The 26,672-nt window shown below is 34.5% G+C and overlaps 2 protein-coding genes across 2 annotated transcripts; both read right to left on the bottom strand.

Moving 5' to 3' along the window:
* Positions 1 to 12,417: 12,417 nt before the first annotated feature.
* On the bottom strand, positions 12,418 to 13,503 carry LOC114399057 (metalloendoproteinase 5-MMP-like). The gene has a single exon (XM_028361158.1). It carries the CDS (start codon positions 13,466 to 13,468, stop codon positions 12,569 to 12,571), a length of 900 nt encoding a protein of 299 aa, XP_028216959.1. The 5' UTR covers positions 13,469 to 13,503; the 3' UTR covers positions 12,418 to 12,568.
* Positions 13,504 to 16,602: 3,099 nt separating this feature from the next.
* On the bottom strand, positions 16,603 to 17,980 carry LOC114398161 (metalloendoproteinase 1-like). Its single transcript, XM_028360321.1, has one exon. The coding sequence runs from the start codon at positions 17,942 to 17,944 to the stop codon at positions 16,958 to 16,960; it is 987 nt and encodes a 328-aa protein (XP_028216122.1). The 5' UTR covers positions 17,945 to 17,980; the 3' UTR covers positions 16,603 to 16,957.
* Positions 17,981 to 26,672: the final 8,692 nt, after the last annotated feature.

Here is a 26,672-nt window from a genome sequence, read left to right as displayed (position 1 = left end):
CATTAATGTCACTGCCTTATGGCAACAATGGTTATATTGATAATAATGAGAAGGACAATTACAATTATAATAATAATAGTGATGAGATTGAAAATAATTAAGTATAATTAGACTCAGTGAATAATTAAGTCTAATCATTAATTATTATTGAAGTTTGTGATGACATCAATAATATCGATGATGATAATAATAATAACAATAATAATATTGATGATAATGATAATAATAATATGAATGATGATGACCATCCTTGTTATCTTAAATGAATTGTTAAGATTGATCATTTTGTGACTCTCTCTCACACATATTCACCATAAATTTAGATAAATGAAAAAATATTTAATTCAAAATTTAGTATATATTATGAGAAAAGATCATTCAACTCCATGAAACTTTACTCTCTTACAAATAAACATTCAAAATTTTAATTTTTCAATAATAGCTCCTTAAATTTTACCCGCCGCTTGCAAATAAATACAATGATTTATTTTTTTCAATTTTTCAATTGATCCTTAACGTTTAACCTCTTTACAAATAATTATTTCTATCATGTTAAAGTTACACTATATTTATCTTAAATGTAAGTCGTCATTCATTAATCTATATTTCTTCTTTAGTTATAATTTATTTTTTAAATATATTAAAATACAATAAAATATGAATTTAGAAAAGAAGAGAATAATAAAAAAAAACAATGAAATAGTTCTTATTCTTTATTTATAAAAGAAAACTAATAAATTGTTGAGATTAAAATAAATAAATGTTGACATTGCTTCTTTGTTAGTATTTTACCCCCAATTGAATATGAGAAAACAATTTATACATTGACATTTACAGTCTAAAACACTTTTACACATTTATTCAATTTTAAATTTTCATGTATGGTATAAGTTGGTTTAGTTTTTCAATAATCACTATAAAATTGATATTTATCATAATTTCTAATTAATTAACAATAGATTTTTTTATAGGGGAAATGTATAGAAATTAAATTCATTATGTACAAGAGACTATTTACAAGATGGATAAATTTTAAGAATTATTTGAGACAAAATTGAAATTGTGGTGTTTATATTAAAAAATATTAAAGATAAATTGGGATAAAAATTAAAGTTTAAGATATTTATTTTTAAAGGGCAAAGTTTAACGATTATATAGAATGAAACTAATTTTTTTTAAGGTGTCTTGCAAAAGAGATAAAGTTTAGGTAGTTTATTAATACTCCTTTTCCTATTATTATTGTTACAATATATGTAATTTTTTTTTATCAACGTTATAAATATGAAGTATTATTAATTATCAGTCTTCATAAAAAAATCTAATTAATTATTTTTAGTAAAATCTTTTCTTTTAATCACATTTTTTTATTTAATGGACTCAAACAAAATCCTATTTAAGGAATTCATACTCAATTCCATCGGATTAACATAATGTTGGTATAATATATATAAAACTTATTTAATAATTTTATTTAGTAAGTCTTTTTTTTAAAAATGAGCGTATAAAACTTATTTTTAGAACAACTGGATTGCGTGAATATTTAATAGTATTTAAATTACATTAATCGTTCAATTAATTACTACGTCTACATACTGATTCAATGACTCACTTCACTTGAGACTGACGGCCAAGATTATAGTATAGGAAAATGTTAATCAATATAGTTAGTGAATTGGCTAAGATATTAAAAGAAATTATTATAAATTAAAATTCATAAAATTGTGTTGTTTATAATTTTTTATACTTTTTAGGATTTTCATATTAAATATTTTTTGGTCTATTTACTCCCTCATATCTCAAATATTAGAAGAAGAAAAAAATATGTCATACTAATTAAAAAAATTAATCAATTACATTTAATTATATTAATTTTAATTAAAAATATTTTTTTAACTTACCTTTTATTGGAACTTGGTATCCAAAATAAGAAATAATTATTGGAACTAACACCTTAAGTAAATGAAAATTATTTTAAAAATAGTAACATTAAATAAATTAAAATTAATTAAAATTTTATTATATTTGATACCGAAAATGTTTTTTTCTTATATTTGAAATTATGAGGAATATATCTCTTATAATATTAATAATAAATAATAAAATTTGTAAATAAATTAATGATAATATAAAATTAATTTTATAAAATAACTTATCTCTCATTTATTTATTATTTTTATTGTATGTATATAATAATCTACAACCACAATTATTTTGGAACAGTACAAGTATTAGTTAGTCAACATATTATTTAATTACCTTAACTACATAGTTATTGGTGCAAAGGAGCGCAGACCAAGAGGAATTTTAACCTGGCCAACAATTTTCTAAAATAAGTAGCTCAAAAGCCTTTGGATTTTTTACTAACATATGTAATGTTTTTATTAATATATAAGATGTTTTTTACTTTATAAATATTAATAGGATATGTTTTTTTATGGACCTAATGTATGAGTTTTAATTGTTTTATTCTTAAATCAATCCTGGGTCGCAGTTGTGTTGCAGGTGACTGATGCAGTTGTAATTACAATCATAATATAATTGTGAAGTATCAAAATATCTTGGCGTTGCCGTTGTAGTTGTTGTTGTGAACTGTTATTTAGAATCATGATCTAGTATGATCGTTGGTCAGATAGGGGAATTATTTGTAAGCAACTTGGAGACGTAGAAGTCAACTTCAGGATGTAAATAATCTTAAAGAGATTTGTGGATAAATGATCAATGGTGTGGGATAAGTGTCTACTGTCGTTCTAATTTGGCCTAAAGAGGAGGTTCAAAGCTTATGTCTGTTACAAGTCCAAGTTCCGAAGATGGACCTATTGCTGGTAATGATATTGGACCTGCTAAGAAAAGACCCACACGTAACAGGAGGATGTCAATTAGGTTCAATGATCACATAGTTTATAAATAGATTTCTATTTCATGCTGTTGTTTCTAGAACCACTGAGTCACCAATAGTTTGTTAGAATTGTCTTGCTGTCATATCCTTAGCTGAATCTTGTTTAGATCCTTTAGATATTTTTCCTTTATAATCGTTGTAATTTCTAGATCTGAGAATTAATGAAATATTTTGCATTCCTTCTTCTTCTCTATACCCATTCTTGAGGAGGCAACTCAGGCCGTATAATACTGAGTATAATAATGTCTCAATAAAGATACTCCGTACATTATTATTTGGGAAAATTCATCGGATGGCAGATACTCAACTAGCTCCGCTTTTCGTTGGTTTAACTCATCCTCTTCAATCTACCGCTAATTTAATCAGGACATGTTCAAGGATAAAATAACTATAGCATAAATTTTAGGTCCACCCAATAATAATATATTTTCTTTTCATTTTTATAAAAACAAAAATTAAGACATTTGTTAGAAAAAAATGTCATATATATATGTATGTTGACAAAAAGATTTTAGATCTTATTTGTCGTTGGATTGATCCTAAACTGAATGAGGAGAGACTCTTTGGGTCTGGTCTCTAAATTTATTAGTGAACAATAAACACTCCTTGTGGTTGATTGATCATTCAGAGTCTTCCCCCAAACCTTTTTAGTACTAAAAAACATATGTAGGTGTGAAGGCATCGATGAATCCATTTCCCATCTCTTTATAGACTACCCAAAGGCTGTTAAGATCTGGAATGTTATTTGGACGTTAGATAAACTTCAAAACGCAAATGAAGATGTTTTTATTTGGATCAAAAGACACATTGTATATGTTCTTATCAGAATTTGGAACTAGCACAAGTCAGGGTGGATGTGGCCAAGGAGGACTCCTACACTTCATACGTCGACTTTGAGAGGTGTCTTTGTCAAGAGGACAGGAAGGAAGACCTACAAAACAAAGGACTTTGACACTCAAATAAGAATATGAGTTAGGAGAAATAAGCAAATATATGGGTATAAGTGCAAGTATGCATAAGCTCGAGGGGTGAGCGATTGTGTGTGAGCTCGAGAGATGAGCAAATGTAATTGAGTATGTTTGATGGAACCTAATATTTATAGGAGTGGAGCATAGATGCGGGTCCTTATTTGTAAGGGTTGTTATAACCTTTGCAAATAAATCTCGACTTGTAGATAATAGTCGTGAATTTGTAAATAATGTTAGAAATAAACAATAGTTTATTGATAAAAGGTAAAAGATAATTGTACCTTGTAGATAATGTATGACTTTGTAGATAATTAATTATTTGTCAACAAATAAATATATTCAAATATATTTGAATATTAATAGGTTAGAGATAACCTATTGGTTGGGGAGTCCGACGACTAAGAGTCGAGTGTCCACACTCCAATTACAAGGTTGACGTGGAGAATTGACACATGTCTCAAAGTGTCATGTAGAATGCCACATGTATTTTATGGGTCCTGAACAATACAATATCTATTTATAACAACCATCTTTGTTTTCACGTGTTGGGAGATTTGAAAGGCTAGAAACAATGAAGTCATTGTCAATAAGGTGGTTAATTTGTGATTTAACTCAAGTTTCTCAAAATTTACAGCCTTCATGACTTGGTTAACAAAATTTATTAGCACAAGCAAAAACCTCATCATCAGCGTTACTTAAGTGGCATGCTCCAAAGAGTGATAGCTACAAACTCAACATTGACAAAAGCATGTTTGGAAACCCGAGAAAATCAAGATTTGGAGGATTGGTTCATGACACTCATGGTCATTTGGTAATTGGTTTTTATGGAACATGTGGCGTCTCAACCAATACTAATGTCGAGTTACAAGCAATCTATCATGGGATTGGTCTTGCTTGGCTTGAAGGCATCCACAACCTGGATTGTAAATCCAATTCTAAAATGGCTCTTCAATTTATTTCGAATGGTGTGGTTCCAACTCACCCATACTACCCAATTGTTCACAAAATTCATTGTTTCATGTTGCTCTATTGGCAACTTTGGTTCACTTACACACTTCAAGAAGCTAACAGTTGTGCAACTGGCTTGCAAAGAAAGATGCTTCAGAGGATCACTAGTTTTTTTATCTTAGAAGACTCTCCTATTAGCCTTAGACCTAGTTATTGGTTGATGCTCTTGGTGTTTTCTTCACCAGGAATAGTTAGTTTTGTTTGTTTTTTGTTGCTTTAATTTCTTTTGTATTTTTCTTATTGGGTTTGGCAAGTCCTTCTCATAGCAGTGTTCCTTCGTGAACTCCTCCAAGAATAGTGGTGGAATATATCTATGAAGACACTCAAGTTAAAGACATAGAGATAAGTAAGCAACAATATGTAGGTTGAAATCATAATGGTTTATCTAGACAATAATGATGATAGCAATTCAGTAACAGAACACCACACATGCCACATTGCAGAAGCTACTAATAGGCCAAGAAGAGTGAGTAAGAAGCCCACTTACTTGCAGGACTTTGTTTGAGTTCCAATTGCGGGAAGGCTCCAAGTGCTTGTAGAATCTTCTTGAGTTTGTTACAACATTCCACTAGTTCGTTGGTAGTGATAATTCTGTTACAGTAATTTCAATTTTGTTAGCTATAGTAGTATAAATATGTAAAAGAAGTGGAATGAATAAGGAATCAGAACAATTATCTCCATTAGTGTTCCTTCTTAGTTTCTTAGTAGTGTAGCGGTAGCATTAGAGTCGCGTTATTCGTATCAATTGGTCTGACCTGCCCTTCTCTGCCGCTCTTCAATGGCAGATGCCGAACATGCCCCTTCTCTCATCGCCAACCTGGCTCGCCTCGACGCCGCCATGGCCAACCTTGTCGTAGCCCAAACTTCCATGGATTCCGATCTCCATGCATCTCATCTTTGTTTAGACGCGCTCCAAGCCTCCATGCTCTCCAAACTCGATCTCATTATCCTCAAACTAGATACCATGATCTCCCGCCAAGGCTCCCCGTTTCCTTCTTCGGTACAACCACCACCACCGCTGCTGCCACTATTTTCTCCTTCAGCACAACCACCACCGCCACCGCCAGCTCCTCCGTCGTACGCTACTTCTTACCACCCCAGCCAATACCCTCCTCCGCCTCGCTATCACGTGCCTCCTCCCATGGCTGGACAACGAGATAATCCTGTTATTGGAATCGATTCCAGCACCATCGACTTCCCCGTCAACATGTGGCAGCACCATCGTGCCGACATCAATCGCCACTTCCAGTCCATCCAGTTGTGGCCTCTACCGCTCCGCACCAACCCCCGTTGTTACCGCAAGATCCCCTATGACAATGACATCTTCCTGCTCGGGGATGCTGTCGTCGCGCACCGGATTCGTCCGTGTTGGATTTGGATTCTCTTCGCTACTGAGACTCTGCTTTGCTCCGTTCGTCATCGACGTCAACGACTGCCACCACATACACCACCACCTCCGAAGCCATCGCCTCCACCATCATCTCCGCAACCGTGTTTAACACCTTCCTTGACTGCTCCATGACACGGGTCACACACAAACCATCCCACAAACAAAGCCACTTCACTTACGTACCTTTTATTTCCTAAACTCACCTTTGTTTTCCACTTGTTTTTTTATTGTCCAACCTTGGGGACAAGGTTATTTTTCGAGCGGTGGGTGTTGATAGCAATTCAGCAACAGAACACCACACAGGCCACATTGCAAAAGCTACTAACAGGCCAAGAAGAGTGAGTAAGAAGCCCACTTACTTGCAGGACTTCATTTGAGTTCCAATTGCGGGAAGGCTCCAAGTTCTTGTAGAATCTTCCTGAGTTTGTTACAGCATTCCACTAGTTTGTTGGTAGTGATAATTCTATTAATTATAGTAGTATAAATATGTAAAAGAAGTGGAATAAATAAGGAATCAGAATAATTATCTCCATTAATGTTCCTTCTTAGTTTCTTAGTAGTGTAGCAGTAATATTAGAATCGCATTATTCGTATCAAATGATCTCTATTTATAGAGATGAAATTGAATTATTTGATCTCAATCTCCCTGCAAAGATAATCTAAATAAAAAAATATATGATGTTATCATATATTTTCTCTAATAATAAATAGCTTATGGTAATAAGAATTTATCTTTATCTTTCTCCTAGAAAATAAAATTTTCAATCATTAATTTCTTATTTAAATTTGTTGGATATTTTGAATCTGAGTAATCTACTATGTCGGCCAGTTAAGTACAAGGACTCGCTGAGTCCGAGTAGTACATGTGGTTAGAGGTTGTAGCCGAGGCTAATGCCTTAGATCCTTTTATAAATAGATTAGTTCCTTTAATCTTTAACTTTTGTCCCTCACTATCATTCAGCTCCCTAATTGATTATATAACTAGTTATATATACAAAACTGGTTATGATACAGCTCATAATTTAATTATTTATTAGTTATGATTATCATTATTTGAATGAACAAACCATGAGCACCCCTATATACCACTTGTTACAGGTTAGATAATTATCTATCCACATAGAAAATAGATATGCTTACTAACCAATAGAGAATGGCATCTTACATACTTGATACGTAGTGGAGATACACCATACCCTGAGTTACAATTACACCACCATTCAATCCCACGTCAAATTCCAAAAAAACCTGGCATCTAAATTCCAACTAAATCACCTCGAATCCGTTCCCATCTAATTTGAATTTTTAATGCCACCACCAAGATTTCTAACCGTCCCTGCATAACCCAGCAGAAATGCATTAGAGTAAGAGAAATTTTTGTTTTTCCCTTTTAACCAGGACCATGCCGTGAATGAAATCTCTGCATCAAGTGTCTCTCAATTTGACCACTCTTTAATGTCTTAAACAAATTCATTTCATCGGTTACAAAGTTATCATTAAAAAAATTTCATATCATTCTCTCAAGCAAGGAGTTTAAAAACTGAAACAAATGCTATTTATTTGTTACTAAACTGTCATTTAAAAAATTATATCATTCTCTCAAGTAACCTAATGTTAGTTTACACTTTGTCTGTAGTTACTTATGATTACGTCATGTTTACATACTATTGTTATTTCTCACCAATCAGGGGTTGCAAGAAAAATTTACTTCAAGCCTTACAAAAATATACTAATAAAGAAGGAAAACATTGATTTGTCAACTTTGCAAGTCTTATCTAATGCCACTAAAAACTTTCCATCTTTGTTTGGAGAATGTTGATTTGGACAGGTATCCAAGGTGATAAGAAAAACTGATATCCTAAACTTCTATTTTCCTTTAAAATATTCTAAGTTTCTAACTATAGTTGATAATTATTTTTCACGGCAAAATGATAAATGGGAAAGAGTTAGCCGCTAAAATAAAGCTCACTGGTTGCATTGATTTCAAAATTTCAGCACCATAATCACATTGAAGGAGAAGAAGAAAAAATGTTGTTTTATGAGTACATGCCCAACCACAACTTGGACTACTATGTTTTTTGGTTGGAGCCTTTATGATGTATTCTAAACATCTATTAATCTTTCTATTTCTTATTTATAGTTTAGGAAATTATAAAAACTGTAACTGCCATGCTAAATGTGTGTATTTGACTATAAGTAAATTTGGATACCAAAATATCAAACTTTGGCTTGACTCAATCCTTTTTGGGAGATCAAGTTGAGGCAAACACAAATAGGGCAGCTGCGACAAAGTTAGTTTCTATTTGATTAAGATTCTTTGATATTTTTCTGTCAAGGTTTCATTCTTTTATTTTGAAAATTTAATTTTTAGTGGTTGCATGCCTCTGGAGTATGCTGCTGCGCGCGGGCATTTCTCGGTGAAATAATATGCCTTTAGTTATGGTGTGATAGTATTAGAGATTTTAAGTGGGAAGAAAAACAGTGAATTTTCAGACCCAGAACACTATAACAATCTAATAGGACATGTGTAAGCATATTAATCTGACTATGTTGCTAATTTGTATAAAGAAATATTTTTTTCCAACTAATTTAATTCTCACCACCTAGGCATGGAAATTATGAGCAGAAGGCAGGGAGGTTTACTGTTGGATGAAGTATTAGGAGAACAATGCACGTCCTTGGAAGTCATATGATGCATACAAGTAGCCTTATTATACGTGCAACAAAGACCAGAAGATAGGTTAGACATGTCATCAGTGTTTTTAAATTTTATTGTTGAATTATGATAAGTTATTGCCAAAGCCAAAAGTTCCTGGTTTTTACACTGAAATAGATGTTACACCCGACTGAAATTCTCTATTTGCAAATCCCATACTGTGATAAATTAATGAGCTTTCCATCACAACGTTAGATGCAAGATAGGAAATGGAGGCAAGAAAATGTTAGGGATTCGCCTTTTATTTGAGCATACATAATTAATAAAGGTTCTTGTGCGAGCTCCTACTTTATCTAAGTTTCATGCATCCAAACACTGAATGAGATAAGCAAAGAATTTTATATGTGAAGACAAGAATTGTTCATTGCAATGTGTAATAGAATGTGATTGTGAAACTTTCCCAATTCTTGATGATAAGATAAGGAATTGAAAGCAATCTTTTTTTTAATCATTCAATCAATCTTATATCTTATATGATTAATTCAAATTCATTTTTATATTAAGATTCAAATTCATTTTTATATTAAGTGGATTTGCAATATAGAATATGGAGAACCATATCCTTTACCTTTATGATGACTTTTGTAATACTATTTTGTTGTAATGTAACTTTTTTTTTAAGAAAGACTTATATCATTTCATTAATGTAAAATATTTCAATACAACGAATAACATCATGGTCAAAGATATGGTGACTAGCAAATTAAATAATATCTAGATGCATTTATAAGAGAATGAACAACTTGATTAATTAACTTGTTGACGAATAAAATGCACTGAAGTTTGGAAGGTGAAAAAGCAATTGTTTACATTTGTGAATAAATTGGAACTATTACTATCTAAGCAACTACATATTTGCAATCGAGCTCTACTATAACACGCTGCATGTTACATTCATGAATCCAGGAAGAGCACTTTCTACCTGTAAGACTTAGAATATATAAGTTACTAAGCTAGGTAGGTTCCTTAGCTACAAAAATAAGACAAAGAGTATTAGATAAAACCCACCGTCCCAGCAAACTATTAATAATACTGCACCACGTATGGCCACCCCATCATAGGTTAGATGAAACAGAATTATTAAACTTCAAACCAGAGGATTTCATCCAACACCAACTAACTGAAGAACAAAATATCCTGTTTTATGTGATTGGATATCCAACCCAAGACCTCTGAACAGATAGGCATTCCTAAGCTTACAAATACACCAGACTATTGCACACCAAACCACCGGCCACCTAAGGTTTTAAAAAAGGGTTTGCGACCGTGATTTAGACCACAACGTTAAAGTTTTTTAAACAACTGCAACTGTAACGCAACCATAATTGGAACGACATCGATCGTATATGTTCGTAATTTGTCGTGATATCAACAAATGCCAAAAAATTACAACACAATCTATATTTAAAACCTTGCTGACCCAACAATCTCTATGAATACGATTATATCCTGCACTAGGAAAATGCTGCAATACCCGCCTGATAATACCGTCCATCCCAAATGCATTTTAGCTTACCACATGTAAAAAATAAATGGTAAGTTGTCTCCTCCTCCAAGCTGCAAAAAGGACAATTAAAATCACCCTCATTAACTTGGATATTTCTCTTCAGCAAGTTACTTTTTGTGGGCAATCTATCATCAAGAAACACCCTCCAGTCTTCACACAAGAAAAGCAACCTTATGTTAAACCTTGACCTGTCATAAAGCGGGTGTGGAACAATGTTAACTAGAAAGTCATCTACGGTAGAGTTTCAAACCAAAAGATAAGGTGTATGTATATTAAGAATTGATTTTTATTATTAAGGTTTAGATGACTTAAATACAAAGTAAAAAATTGCATTTTATTAGATGAACCTTAGTTGAATGGATACATTGAAAATTATTTTTGTTTCAATTTTCAAGAGAGCTTATTTATTATAGTTGATGACAATCTTCACTATAAATAAAGTTACAATCTTATAATCATTTTTGTGATAGTGAAATACTTTTTGAGACTATTTTGTGGACGTAGAAAATAGGTTTTGAACCACATTAAATTTTTGTGTTTGTTATTATTTTTTTACGGTGTAATCTTTGTGTGTGTTCTCACGATCTTTTGTAGATATGTGTAATTTTATTTATGAGAGTATTGATTATTCAATAGTGATATCAAAGCGTTGATTTCTTAACAATAGATTTAATATTAAAAAAACTTGTTCAAAGACTTAAATCTCATCCTAAAACACAACCTTGTATATGTATTTATTAGTTTTTAAAAGCGTTTGTTAGTGATTCGATTTGATTTAGTTTGCTTTTTAACTTTGGAATCTGAACCAAATAATTAGCAAAACGTGTCTTTATAGTTTTTCATGGTGTGTTTTGTTAACAATTTGTTTGATTTTGAATTTTTTATCAGTTTAATGATTTGAAGTTTGAACAATATATATGAATGGACTCATAACTAATTTCATGCAGCATGCTTGCTTGAGAGGGTGGAAGAAATTAGTCCATAGCTAATTTCATGTGTCGTGATCGATATTGTGTGGTGGTGATATTATATTGGAGGTAGCAGTGTTGTCACCGCAACATGCATGGTTTGTGTGGCTACGTATAAGGTGGTCAATTTTGAGCCGTGAATCATGTTTGGTTTTAAGGCAATTTATTGAAACAGAGGGGGCAGGTTTATTTATGAAGGCCGGTTGGTATTGGGTGGTGCTTAACAGTTAAAGGGATGGCATCTATAGTATTGTTAGTTTCTATTGAAGATGGTTGATTAAAGGGTGGGTAAAGACTATTGTATGGAAAGTATTGTTAGGCTCATTGTTGCAATAGGGTTGGGTTATTCTTGTAACCGGGGTTATTATACATTTTTACATGAGGATGGTAAAATAGTATATAACCTTGGTAAGTTTTTTGTTGGAATCAATATCCTCTTGTATATGGGTTTATGGCACTCCTTGTACCGTTTTAATATTATCTATTTTTCCGATTAAAAAAAAATGGATGGATTCAGGAACCCTTTATTTGAATTCATTTAGTTAGTCCAACTTTTTTTAAAATGAGCCCCTTTAATTGTCTTTTCTCTTTATTTATTGCTTAATTTAAAACTTTGCAAGAGAGGTAAATCAAGTATAGGAAAAATGATAGAAACTAGTTTTTTTTTTTACACAGTTAGTATATTACCTTGCAGAATTTTAAGGAATGGATTAACTAATAATTGACCAGTTAGTTATTTATCCTAACTGCTACCAGGTAGTTAACTAATAAGCTACAGCCCGAATTAGTTACTCCAATAACCTCGTATGAGTGTATCCTTGTATGAGTAATGGACTGATTGTACCAATATGATTCGTTTGACTGAATTTACATTTCATCACCAACTTTTGCGTGTTCTTCTATCAGTTTCATGATAAGAAAAAGTAATGTTGGGCTTTAACCAATTATTTATTTTAAAGTAGCTGATCATTATTACAAGGATATTACCGTAACAAGTGTACGTGGTGGCTTATTTAGTTATTGCTTAATACATGCAACTTGCTAGCAGCCAAGTTAATTAACAAATAGCCAATTAACACACGTGCTACAGTTAATTGGCAACAATTTATCCTGGCTTAAAAGCCATATAAGGCTCGTATGCCATCAATATCATCCTGGCTTAGAAACCTCCTTAACCCTGCATAAGTGGGAAACATAACCGCGCCAGTAACGTTGCTATGTCCAAGCCCAAAAATGTGACCCAATTCATGCAAAGTCACTGTTTCAAAATCAACGTTTGACCCATCGTTAGAATTCCACTGTTCGTCTGCATCATAGTGTAACCTACCATCTTGTGGCGAAAAAGCGTGGGCCAGCACTCGGCCCGGCCCATCAAATGGGTAGCCATCACCGTGGTTGCCACGGTGGAACCCATAGACTATGTCAGCTGGGGTCCTTCCAATTTCAGTAAACGTGAAGTTGCTGACTTGAGCCCATTTTTGTAGGGCATTCTGCATTGCTTGCCTCACAGCATTTCCGCTGATGGTCGACACGGTAGCACCCGACAATAGTGCATAGGTTAGGGCCCATTTCCTCCATCTTGGTGACCCCGGGAAGAAGCTGTAGTTTTCAGGATCCGTCGACCCCCTTGGATTAGGGTTAGGGTTAGGGTTGGTGACAATATCAGGCACTCCACAACGTGGGAGGCTCAATGTTTTGATAGTTTCATCATCTACCACACCAGTGACGTGCAAGTGATGGAACCCTTGGTAATCTTTGATAGCAGACTCGAAGATTTCATCGAAGTTGTCGTTCGATGAATCGCCGTTTGCTAGGTAGCCAAAATGTTGGAGGTAGCTTCTGAGTGTGCCCACGCCTTTCACCTTTTGTCCCTTGTGAACCCCCCTCAGGTTTTGAAGAGTTTTAGCGAATGCATTTGCAGGGGATTTTAAGGCTTGTGGCTCAACAAAGGGAAATAGAATCATGCTAGAGAGTAAAAGGAACAAGATGGGAAGTTTGGGAAGATTGAGAGCCATACTTGACAAAGTGTAATTAACTAGGGTTTTCAGGTTTTGTAATGGTTTGGTGGGTATTCTCTTGCATGGATGCATGGCTATTTATACACATACCATGGTGCAACTGTTGCCTTCAACATTGACTAAAAACATACGATTTACACAATTTTTTATATAATTGGAAATTTATTTAATAAAATAATTCTGTCTATAATGTTAGAGTTAAATTATTTGTCTTAAAAGTCAAGTATTCGTTAATGTTCATGACTTCCTCTTTTTGTTACAATTCATTTTTTTCATATCTTAAAATATAATAAAAATATGAATTTGGAAAAGAATAAAATAAAAAAATGAAATATTCTTTATTTTATTTTTAATTATAAATATTATTATGTTTTAGTGTTTGGAAAATTGATTAAGAGAAATAAAACCAAAAATTTCTTGTTATTAAAATAAATAAATGGTTGAGATTTCTTCTTTACTAGTAGTTTAAAGTTTAAACCTCCATGAATTTCGTATGAAAATATAGTTTTTACACATAATAACAATACATAGATATTATACTCGTTTCCTTAAGAAAAACATTAAACTCGTTTGACATAAGAGACTATTTACAGAAAGGGTAAAAATTAAGAATTAATTGAGATGACATTGAAATTAAGTTGTTTATGTACAAAATTTTTTAAAGTTTAAATATCAATTTTTTCAAGGGCATAAAGTTTAATGATGAATTTGAATGGAAATATTTTCTCCATATTTGAAAATAAGTGTAATCCTAGATTATTTTACACCTACTTAAAAAAAATGAAAAAAAGTCATAACTTTACAAAATTCATATTATTATTAATATTACATTAAAAGATAAAGTGATATTTATTAGGTGTATTTGTGGAAAAAAAACAATCAATATTTCATTGAAAAACTAACTTATTTTTGGATAAAATATTAATACAACAATTATTTTGAGATCTAGGGAGTAATGTTTAAGGTATTTATTTGTAGAAGAGATCAATTTTAGCAAATTTAAGTACTCTATTATTATTATTATTATTATTATTATTATTATTATTATTATTATTATTATTATTATTATTATTATTATTATTATTATTATTATTATTATTATTATTATTATTATTATTATTATTATTATTATTATTATTATTATTATTATTATTATTATTATTATTATTATTATTATTATTATTATTATTATTATTATTATGTAATTTTTTTGTTTTTATGTAATTTAAGTTCTTAATTGTCTAATTAGACATTTTTTGCTTAATCTTAATTAACTTAGATTAATAAAAATTAATCTTAATTGGTGAAATAATTAATTAAGTACGATTAAGCTTAGTTAATTTCTAAATAGAGAATAAAATTATTAATTTACAATTCAAATACACTAATCTAGAATTAGGAGAATAAATCTAGACCAAAGTCATCACTTACATTTAATTTAGTACCTTAATCACTAAAATAGTATAAAATAATACTTCCTCCATCTCAAAATAAACATCAAATTTAAAGAAAAAAATATTGTAAAACAATATCATATTAATTATTTTTTCACTAACAACTATAATAAACTTTTCAATGTAATATTTATACTAAGATTAGAAATGTAAAATTATTTTTTATTTATTCATTAGTTTTTCTCGATTTATAACAGATACTTATTTTAGTAGATAAGAATCACAAGATATAACATGGGAATCGTGCTCTAAAAAAACGTGGGAACCATGAAATATTCCCCCTAATGATAATAAATCTAACGAAAATTTGTAATAATATAAAACTATTTGTAAAAAGCCATAGAAAATGAAATAACGTGGGAACCGTGCTCTCAAAAAAAAACGTGGGAATCATGAAATATTCCCTCTAATGGATAAAATTAAATCTAACGAGAATTTGTATTAATATAAAACTATTTGTAAATTTTTTTAAAAAAAATAATGGATAGGATACACGTACGTGAGTTTCGGTGAGCTAACTAAAATTTAATGCTCTTCTTTAATGCTCTTATCCTTTAGCAGATTAATGCACCGTTCAAACCTTGAGCAAAATATGGTTTTGATTAAAACTAATGTCTAAACAAGTTGTAAAGCAACTAAAAAGCTCAACTAAACATATCCTAGGAACTAAACTTATTATTACAAACCTATGTGCATGTCATGCCTTTTAATAAATTAAGTATAACCGTGTAGCAACTTGTGGTTCTCCTCCTTTCACGTAGGAAATAATGTAGTAATAAGGAGAAACTCGTACGTTGATTTAATTAACTAAGATTAATTCCTTAGATCCTACTATAAATAATATTTCAATTCCTTCATTTCTTTATCTTTTGTCCCTCAGGAACTCTTCTCTGTTTCACACAAATTCTCAACAAGCTTAAATCACTAAACACGGCTCCAAGCTCCTATAATCTCATTTAATCTGAAAATAAATCAAGCAGTTTCTTTCATTTGTCAAGCTCTTTCAGCTACACAAAATAAGGTAGGGGAGGAGGCATCAATCATGGCTTCTAAAACAATAATATAACTGTTCTTGCGTTTGGCGAGGTGTTTCTAATCCCATCTTGCTTGATCTTGCGTAATCTCTGCTATTCATTCTGTCACAATAGAAGACCGTCAAAACTTTGCTTATTATTCTACCTCTAAGACTTAAAATATATAAGTTACTAATAATCTAAACTAATCATTATAATTGATTTATAATCGTCTATTAACACCTACTAATCCTTTAATTTCTTGCTACTAACTAATTTTATTTTATTTTTTGCTTTATTTACTTTTCGATCTGGTTGATTGTGTAATTTATCTAGTTTATTATTAGTTTTCTACTTTGTTTAGTTTTATGGTTTCATTGTACTTCCAAAGTATTACAATCTCATAAATTTTTTCTCAACATTTTTTGTGTGTGAAATTTGCCTCTTAATTTACGATATATATTGAATATTGTCTCAATGTATTAAAAATGATCATAATTAAGACAAATTGCGATTTTTTTATAAATTGGGAGACAAGATTCATAAAAAAATGTGAAACTTTGAAGGAAAAAATATAATTAAGCCTAGCTTTATTCTATTGTTCTTTTACCTACTTTGTGATTAGTTCTTGAAAACATCATATATATGTTAAAAATAATTGATCTGCAATTAAGTTGTTTCATTCAACGCGCTTAGAACTTTTTATATAGAATATGATAAAAAGTAACTTTTATGTTGAATTGGAAATTTTACAATAAGTTTTATAGTAAATTTGCTTTTAAGATAAAAGCATTCAAGCATATAGCTAGTAAGACATTAGAAATCTACAGTCACTATAAAATAACAATAAAACCAACATAAAAGCACCTACTTATTGATTCAAGAAACCTCGATCAATGCAAATCAACTTGTTACGAAACACACTACTTAACCAATTTAAGTTAACAACCCACCAAGGCTTAGCTGTTACACTTGACAACTATTTCACAAAACTCAAGTGGAACAACATTTCTCAAGTTCTAGTTGGGCAATCTATATAGAGCCCGTATGCCATCCACATCATCCTGAGTTAGATCCCTCTTTACCCCTTCATAAGAGGGATACATAATGGAGCCGGGAACGTTACTATGCCCTAGCCCTAAAAGGTGACCTATTTCATGCAAAGCCACGGTTTGCAAATCAATGGTCCTTCGGCTTTGCCATCTAGGACGCACCCACCTCCTCCAATCCCAACCCACATTCCATCCTGGTCCTACATTCCAGCTTGTTGATTCAATGCTCCATGGTTCATCAGCATCAAAATGCAACCTACCATCTTGTGGTGCAAAAGTGTGGGCCAAAACCTGGCCCGGCCCATCAAATGGGTACCCATCACCATGGTCCCCACGATGAAACCCTAGGACTATGTTAGCTAGGTTATTATACTCACTTGGCATTTCCATAAATGTGAAGTTAGAGGCTCTTGCCCAACTTTGGAAGGCATTCCTTGTTGCTAGCCTCACATCATACATCCTCAACACGTTAGCACTTGATACGAATGTGTAGGTTAGTGCCCTTTTAGACTCTTCCCATTTTGGTGAACCCGAGAAGAAGCTATAGTTTGCAAGAATCACCAACCCCTTAAGCTTATGGTTTTGGGGGGTGATAATATCAGGCACACCACAACGTGGGAGGCCCATTCTTTTGATGGTTTCGGCATCCACACGACCCGTGGGACGTAAGTGATGGAACACTTGGTATTCTTTGAGAGCAAACTCAACGTTTTTGTCGAAGTGGTTGTTGTTTGAAGAATTGTCATTTGTTGTTAGGTAGCCAAATTTTTTTAGGTAGCTTTTGAGCTCGCCCACGCCTCTCACCCTTTGTCCCTTGTTGATGTCCTTGAGTTTTCGGAGAGTTCTGGTGAATGGATGCTCGGAGACTTCTAAGGTTCTTGGCTCAACAAAGTGAAATGGATTCACTACAAAGAGTAAAAAGAATGGGATTGAAATTAAGAGATTAAGAGCCATACTAGACAATGTGGTAGCTGGGTGTTTAGTTTTGTAATGGTTTGGCGGGTAGTAAATTACATGGATAGGTGACTATTTATACACAACACCAATTAGGTGCAACTGGCCATGGACGGTGACTAAAACATTCAATTTGTATAAAATTATAAATTTTACTGATATTTTATCACATACTCTAATTAAGCTATATCATATATATATATATATATATATATATGATTATTTAACACTAAAATTACAGTACAGAAATTTTCAACGAGACATTAGACATTAGTTACCACATTTAGTGATCCGATTAATTTTGACGGCTAATTAGTCACTTAGACTCAGTATTCTTCGTCCAGCATCACCAATATTAATTACTAGTCTATATCTACATATATAGCCCACCATGCGTGACTGGATGAAATTAGGCTCAGGCAGTAGGACCTGCACAAACATTTAGAAACTAAAAAAAAAAAAAAAAAAACTTAACAATAGTAATAAAATAATTTATGTCATTTAAAAAAATCGTCAGTAAAAATTTAGTAACACAAGTATTAGTTATAAAAATAATCCTAGTGACAAAATCTTTGGCAGTAATACTTTAACTTTTTTTTAGTAAAATATGGATTATACGAGTTTAATTAGAATCGTTACATCTAAGTAAAATTCATTTGAAAAGAAACATTAATAACAATATTAAAATTAATTATAATTTTAAAATAAAAACATAACAATACATAATCAAATGATATACTATTAAATAGATAATTATTCAATAATAAAATAATTTAATAACAATATTAATTTATTATTTAATCTTATTTTAAAATATTTAGAAAACAAACAAATGATCACAAATATCATCTCACACCAAGAGAGTCTGCCTTAATTGATTGAGGAATGTTCACGAGTTGTTATAAATTCTTTGGTAATTATTATCATTTTTATGGATAAAAAATAAATAGTCTCTATGTTAGGGTTTACGGTGGCGGGGAGGGGAAGGCGCAATGAATATGGATGTAGACGAAGGTATATTCACCCTTATTCGAGGAAGGGAGGAAACTCCTGTGAGCAAAATGGCTTAATCTTTTCATTCCTTCCTTTATTATAGGTTTTACTAGTATTTATGGCCAATCATTGGCACAGTAACTGCCTAACAGAATGAGCTAACTGTCTAACAGAATGAGTTACTACAGTTCATACACGTGTCTATTCTTCTGACTCACACGTGCTCCTTCTTACTATGATTATTACATCATAAGCTAATATGGTAACCCATCTACGTGGTAATCTTGCAAGCGCAGTGGCCTAGCCCTAGTTCGTGCTGGTCTCGTGGGTTGTACCACCAGCATCGATGAGGTTGAACGTGTCTTCTCTTCTTCTATCTGGTGGGTGGTGCTAACAATACCTCCCTCTCCAAAATCCACCTTGCCCTCAAGGTGGTAGGTGTCGCGTAGTTCAGACCACGACTCCCAAGAAGTATCCTCTGGTGGCTCGCCGACCCATTGTGTAAGGATCAACAGGGTGGGTGGTGTTGTCGACTGATCGAGTTTAACGTCGAGGAAACATAATGGTTGTCGGAGAGGTTGCTGATCCAGGAACTATAAGGGGCAAACATCATGTGCGGCTGGTTTCGGTCCATGATGAGCTCGAAGAAGAGAACAGTGGAAGACGGGATGGATTCAGGACTCAGGCGGGAGTTGGAGTCGATATGCCACCGCTCCGACGCACTCCATGATCTGGAAGGGACCGAAGAAACGCTCGGATAGTTTCGGGTGGGGCTGTCCGATGACGGAGCTCTAGCGGCCTGGTCTGAGCTTCACGTAAACCCATTGCCCTACTTCGAAGGAGACGCTATCTCGTTTTGCATCAGCGTAGTGATTCATCGTTTCTTGGGCCTTCTTCAACCTTTGTTGAAGCTTAGAATGCAGTGCATGGTGGGACTCAAGTAAGGACTGGGCAGCTTCATTATTAGTCGTGCCAGCCACATAGTCAAGTACGGTTGGGGGTGGCTTGCCATAGATGATTTTGAATGGTGTTAGACCCGAACTAGAATGCAACGAAGTATTGTAACTCCATTCTGCAAGAGCCAAGTATCGGAACCACGCGGTAGGTTGGGAATGAACAAAGCAACGAAGGATATTGTTCGAGTTCATCACCTCGGTTTGGCCATCCGACTGGGGATAATAGGCAGTGCTCAGTCGCAACCGTGTCCCGCTCAACCAAAATAATTCGCTCCAAAACTTGCTCAGGAATATCGGGTCCCGATCAAACACTATGCTCTTGGGAAATCCATGCAGTTTGCAGATAATGTCCAGGAACAAGGTGGCGACCTTGAATGCAGTGAAACCAGTGGGCAAGGCACCCAGGTGCACCCCTTTTGAATATCGATCAACTACGACGAGTATAACCGTGAAGCCATTGGAAAGGGGTAGGTGTGTGATGAAGTCCATTGAGAGGTCTTCCCACACCCCAGTCGGTGGTGGCAATGGCTGCAGCAGGCCTGCTGAACGCCTGGTAATACTCTTAGTTTGCTGGCATGTCGAGCACTCTTTAACAAAACGTTTAACATCCTGTTTCAGGCTTGTCCAGAAGAAATTGGATTTGATGCGATGGGTGGTCTTAGCTACACCCAGATGACCACCTAACGGAGTTGCATGATATTCAGTTAACAATTTGGGAATGCATGGGTTGTCGTTGTTTAGCCATATTATACCCTTAAACAGGATCAAGCCATTGCAAAAGGTATGGTCAGGGTAGCTTGCTGGTTCAGTCTGGATCGATGTTAGTAGTTGTTGGAATTCCAAGGAAGCTTCTAATGAGTGCCTAACGTCAGTCATGAAATCAAGTCGAGGCACCGAAAGAATCAGCAATTGCCCTACAGGCGGTGGGGCTTACGAAAGTGCGTTCGCGACCACATTGGTTACGCCGACCTTGTACTGGATGCAATACTCATAACCCAATAATTTTGAGAGGTAGTAATGTTGCTCCGGGGTCTGGATGACCTGCGTCATCAACTCCCGGAGGCTCTTGTGATCAGTTAGAATGGTGAATGACCGACCCAAGAGGTATTGCCTCCACTTTCTTACCGCCGCGACGATAGCATGCAGTTCCCAAATATAGGTGGAGGCATGGAGGAGCCGAGGGCCGAGGCCTTTACTGAAGTAAGCCAGAGGGTGCCCATTCTGCAGAAGCAAGACACCAATGGCCGTCCTTGAAGCGTCAGTTTTGATAACGAATGGTTCAGAAAAGTCGAGCAGAGCTAGCACTGGGGCACTAGTCATTGCAGGCTTGAGCTATTCAAATGCTAACTAGGATTCCGGTGTCCAGGTGAACGCATCTTTGCACAACAAGCCTGTAAGTGGGGCTGCAATGGCGGCATAGCTCTTAACAAACTTTCTGTAGAATCCCGTGAGGCCAAGGAAGGCACGTAGTTCTTTGACTGACGTTGGTGGTGGCCAATTCACGATGGCCTGAACCTTGGATGGTTCAGGGGCAACTCCCTTACCGGAGATGATATGGCCAAGTTATTTTATGTTCTCCTATGCAAACAAACATTTAGAGCGTTTTAGGTAGAACTTACCTTGTTGTAGAGTTTGAAAGATGATCTCCAGATGTTGAACGTGGGATGACAAGGAGTTGTTATACACCAGGATGTCATCAAAGAACACAATGGCGAATCAGCGCAAGAATGGTTGTAGGAGCTGATTCATGGCGGACTGAAAAGTCGACGGTGCATTACACAGCCCGAAGGGCATTACCAAGTACTCGAAATGTCCATGATGAGTTCGAAAGGCCGTTTTCTCAATGTCATCATCGTTCATCAGTATTTGGTGGAACCCCTACCGGAGATCCAACTTAGAGAACCAGGAGGCGTGGCCCAATTCATTTAATAGCTCATCGATTGTTGGTATGGGGAAGCGATCGCGAACTGTGACTGAGTTAAGTGCGCGATAGTCCACGCATGGTCTCCACATTCCGTCCTTTTTCTTTACCAGAAGCACCGGAGAAGAGTAGGGGCTCGTACTTGGCCTTATCAACCCCGCAGAGAAGAGGTCAAAAATCTGCTTCTCTATCTCATTCTTCTGGAAATGGGGGTAGCGGTACGGCCGGACGTTCACCGGAGCGGTGGATGGGTTCAAGGTGATTCGATGAACCACATTGCATGGTGGCGGTAACTGAGATAGAGGCTGGAAGAGATGATCATATCGTAGAAGAAGGTTTGCGATAGAGGAGATGGGGTGTTGGGCCGTGGGTTGCTCGGGTCGACGTTCGGGTACGAGGCTCAAGTGATAAAACACTGACGTCGAACCCGTATGAATGAGGCATTTCAATTGGGCTACTGATGTTGGTTCAGGCCCAATTGTGACATCTGCTTTTAACGAAATATCTTGGCCCAGATGATTAAAGTGCATAACAAACGTAGTGTAATCTGTTGTTACTGGTCCAAGCTTCTTCAACCAATCGATCCCTAGTATGGCATCGGCACCGCTGATCTGGAGAAGATGGAATGTAACTGCAAAGGAGTGGCCTTGCATGGCGACCTGAATATCGGGGCAAACCTGATCGCATTCCAACATAGAACCATTTCCAACTAGTACGTGAAGGGGATGGGTAGCCTGGATTGGAAGTCAAAGAAACTGTGCTATTCGAGGTTGAAGAAAATTGTGGGTACTCCCACTATCAATGAGGATGGTAAGTCGCGCGTGTTTAGCCGTGCCAAATATTCCGAAGGTATCCGACGAAGGTAACCCAGATAACGCATAGAGGCTTATGTGAGAGCAGCCGGTATCAGACGGGGATTCTGTGTGTTCACTAACAACTGCAACCTGCTCCTCCTCAGGTCCTGGCTCGATAGTCTCTGGTAACGACAATTGCTCGTCGGCGATGAACAACATTACTCGCCCTTTGCAGTGATGATTAGCGTTCCACTTTTCATCGCAGTTATAGCATAAGCCTTTCTCTCGCCGGAAAGCCATTTCCTCTAGTGTTCGTTGAACGTAGGAAGGTTTAGCTTTGCTCGTTGTGTGAGTGATATGGCTAGCGGAGGGCGGAGGTGGGACGAAGTTGCGTGGTATTGGAGCTTGCTTGTCACGTAGTTTCTCCTCCTGGAGCTTGGCAAAGGCGGTGGCTTGCAAGAGTGAGATTGGCTGAAGCGCCAGTACCTCTCGTCGAATGTTTGGGTTTAATCCAGAGATGAAACAGCTTAAGAGAAATGGAGGTGGAAGGCCTACCACGCGGTTTGCTAGCCGTTCAAATTAGGTTAGATACTCATTCACTATTGCTCGTTGCATCAACTTGAGTAGAGCGCCTTTTGGATCGTCGTAGAACGTCAGAGCAAACCATGATTCGAGAGCTTGGAGGAAACCGTTCCATGACGTGATAAAGCCATTGCTGAACATCCATTGATACCATCTCAATGCGGTGCCGTCAAGGTACAGGGACGCAACGGTGATCCTGTCTTCCTCCGGTGTGTTTTGGTATTGAAAAAGCTGTGTGATCTTGAAGATCCACCCTAACGGATCGTGTCCATCAAATCTCAGTATGTCAAGCTTGACCGCGTTGCGTTGATGGTTCTGGTGATTCGCAGTGGTGGTGGTGTTCTGGCCGGAATCGTGGAGGCAAAGGTGATCCAAAATCGAATCGACCTTGCTAGAAAGGTCTGCGTAACGTTCGTTAATGAAAGCCTGACTATTAGTGAGGCGTACGATGGCATCTTCGAGGCGATCAGTGGTCATCTTTCTGGTTCCGTGGTCAGCCATGGCGATGGCGACGGCGCAGGTCGAACCAGTTGTTAGGGTTTACGGTGGCGGGGAGGGGAAGGCGCAATGAATATGGACGTAGACGAAGGTATATTCACCCTTATTCGAGGAAGGGATGAAACTCCTGTGAGCAAAATGGCTTAATCTTTTCATTCCTTCCCTTATTACAGGTTTTACCAGTATTTATGGCCAATCATTGGCACAGTAACTGCCTAACAGAATGAGCTAACTGCCTAACAAAATGAGTTACTACAGTTCATACACGTGTCTATTCTTCTTACTCACACGTGCTCTTTCTTACTATGATTATTTCATCAAAAGCTAATATGGTTACCCATCTACGTGGTAATCTTGCAAGCACAATGGCCTGGCCCTAGTTCGTGCTGGTCTCATGGGTTGTACCACCGGCGTCGACGGGATTGAACGTGTCTTCTCTTCTTCTATCTGGTGGGTGGTGCTAACAATCTAACATTAAATATTATAATTAATTTTTTATTTATCATATTTATAATTCAGTTATCTGATTTTAAAATTATTTGGCAATAATGATTTTTATCATTGTTGTGTGAAAATATTTTTAAAAGTGAGCAAATAATAATATAAATATAAAATAGTATTAACTATCTAATATATATTTTTACATAGCATTTTTTTTTATCAATCAGAAATTAAAAAAACAACAAAACGAACTAAGAGCGCACATGAACAGTCCCTGCAAAATCTGGTAATTAAGGTAGCCAGATTAAGGAAGGAAGGGCACTATAAACTATCTAAGGAAGAAGATCTTCTCTCTCCTAGCCAAAATGTCAGCAAAAACATTGGCTTCCCTACAAGTGTCATTAATAGAGAAACGTCAGTCTCTCTGTTAAATGTGACTGATAGAGAAACATATATGCATATTTAATATGATAGAATTTTTTATTTATTTATTTAAATCTATGTCTGAATTATATAAGTGAAATAGATTTCTGCGCAAATTTAACCATAATAGATCAATTTCATGCATGTTCTTAGTAACTTTTAACATCCTTTTTAGACTTCTCTAGTTAATGAGTTTTTTTCTTCTATTATTTTGTTTAAATTCTGTAATTGGACTATTTGGAATTTGGCATCTAGTGTGAAGAACAAAATTCTCTAGGTAAATATATAATGGACTTCTTGGACATCATCTCTGAGAGATCATATAGTGATATATAGTTAGTAGTCTATCATTATTAGGAATGTAAATGAGCTAAAATATTTGCAACCTAATCATTCAACAGGTTAAATGTTTGATAAAAATGAATTATTTAAATAAATAAATAAACTCAAACTTAAAATTAAATTCAATTATTTAAATAAATCAGCTTAAGTTTTATAAGCTGTCATTAAGGACTTTTGAAAAAAGTTACATTTTGTTAAAAGATATTTACTCGTGGTACTCAACATGTATTACACTTTCTATGATCATTAAATCTTTTGTTTTATTTTTTATTATTAAAATATAAAAATTAATATGATTGGAGAGGTAGTTTTATTGAATTTGAAGATTCATTGGATGAAATATTAAAAGATGGAAAATGCAAATCAGTGTTCTTAGTACACTGGTTAAAAAATTAAAAATAAAAATATTTTTGCTAAAATACATAAAAATGTATTATTCATAATGTTTTAGTTCTCCTATAATTTTTAAAATAAAAAATTTATTTTTGAATTTCTTAACATATATGCATTATCAATACCCTTAAAAGATTGATGTTCACGTCCAATGAAATTAAAGTGGTAAACTCTTTAGTTAGCAGTGCAAAGTCCACCCACTACTAATTAAGGATTTTTCATTGATAGTGCCCACAAAATCGAGTCAAACGAAATGCCCCCTCGAAATAAAAGTCCAATAATAAAACTATTGGCAAGTTTCGTATAAATACACAAAAGGTTAGGTCAAGCCAACATTCAAGTCAAGAAAATAAAAATAAAGAAAAAGCTACTTTATTAAATTTAGCCCAATAAACTAAAATCTATGCAACTTTCTTTGCCCCTCTTATAAAGGCATTTAGTGATGATATAACATTTGCAGCATCAATAGGATGGAAAAGGTCCGAAAACACATTCTGAGATCGGTCCCCACAAACTTCTAACATAGGACAATAGGGGATTAGAACTCCAAAGCCACAACCACATGATATCAAGCAGATCGAAGATGGATTATCAAAACCAGCCACACGTGCATAGACACAACAAAATAGTGCCCTGATTAGTTCAAAAATACCTTGCAAATTCAGAATTCAAATAGATTAATTGTCAAACTAGGTGGACACAAGCACATACCAAATGCTACATAATTCTAGAGAATATCTTCTAAAATGTGGTGGACATGTGCACAATTGCACAAACAAACACTGAAGCCGCCAAATTTGAGTTGAGCTCTAGAATGAGAAATTTAGTTAAACAAGGTGTTAAAAGATGTGGTAGTTGATATATTGTAAAAAGCGATACAATTGTTCCTGTAGCTAGGTTTGCATCCCTCTATTCAAACTTAAGTTTTCAATTTAAGCATGTTCATTACAAAAAAAAAAAATACTATACTAATGAAAATATAATAATATAATTGTTAAGCTTACATGTATTGATCGATATATATAGACTTAAATAATCTTGTGAAATAGGCATTAAATATCCATATTATTGATATAATATATCATGCTAACATATTATATGTATCGATAATATGCATCCCCATTATTTGTTAGACCTTCAATTTGATATACAACTAGAAATTGATTATTATTAGCAAACTTAAAATTTTAAAACTTTGCCTACAAAAATATATAAGTTATCACACCTTATTAGAGAAATCACTTTGTAAGTTAGTTATTGAAACTTGAAGCAGTGAATTCTTAGGCAATGAAACTTGATATCATTTTCAATTACCATCATATGACGTATTTTCTATCATGCATTGTTAGTTTCATTTTGTCATGTTATCTTTGTTTTCTAAAATT

The sequence above is a fragment of the Glycine soja genome, chromosome 19 (genome assembly GCF_004193775.1).
Source record: "Glycine soja cultivar W05 chromosome 19, ASM419377v2, whole genome shotgun sequence".
NCBI classification, from domain to species: Eukaryota; Viridiplantae; Streptophyta; class Magnoliopsida; order Fabales; family Fabaceae; genus Glycine; species Glycine soja.
This window is presented reverse-complemented; position numbering and strand designations above follow the sequence as displayed.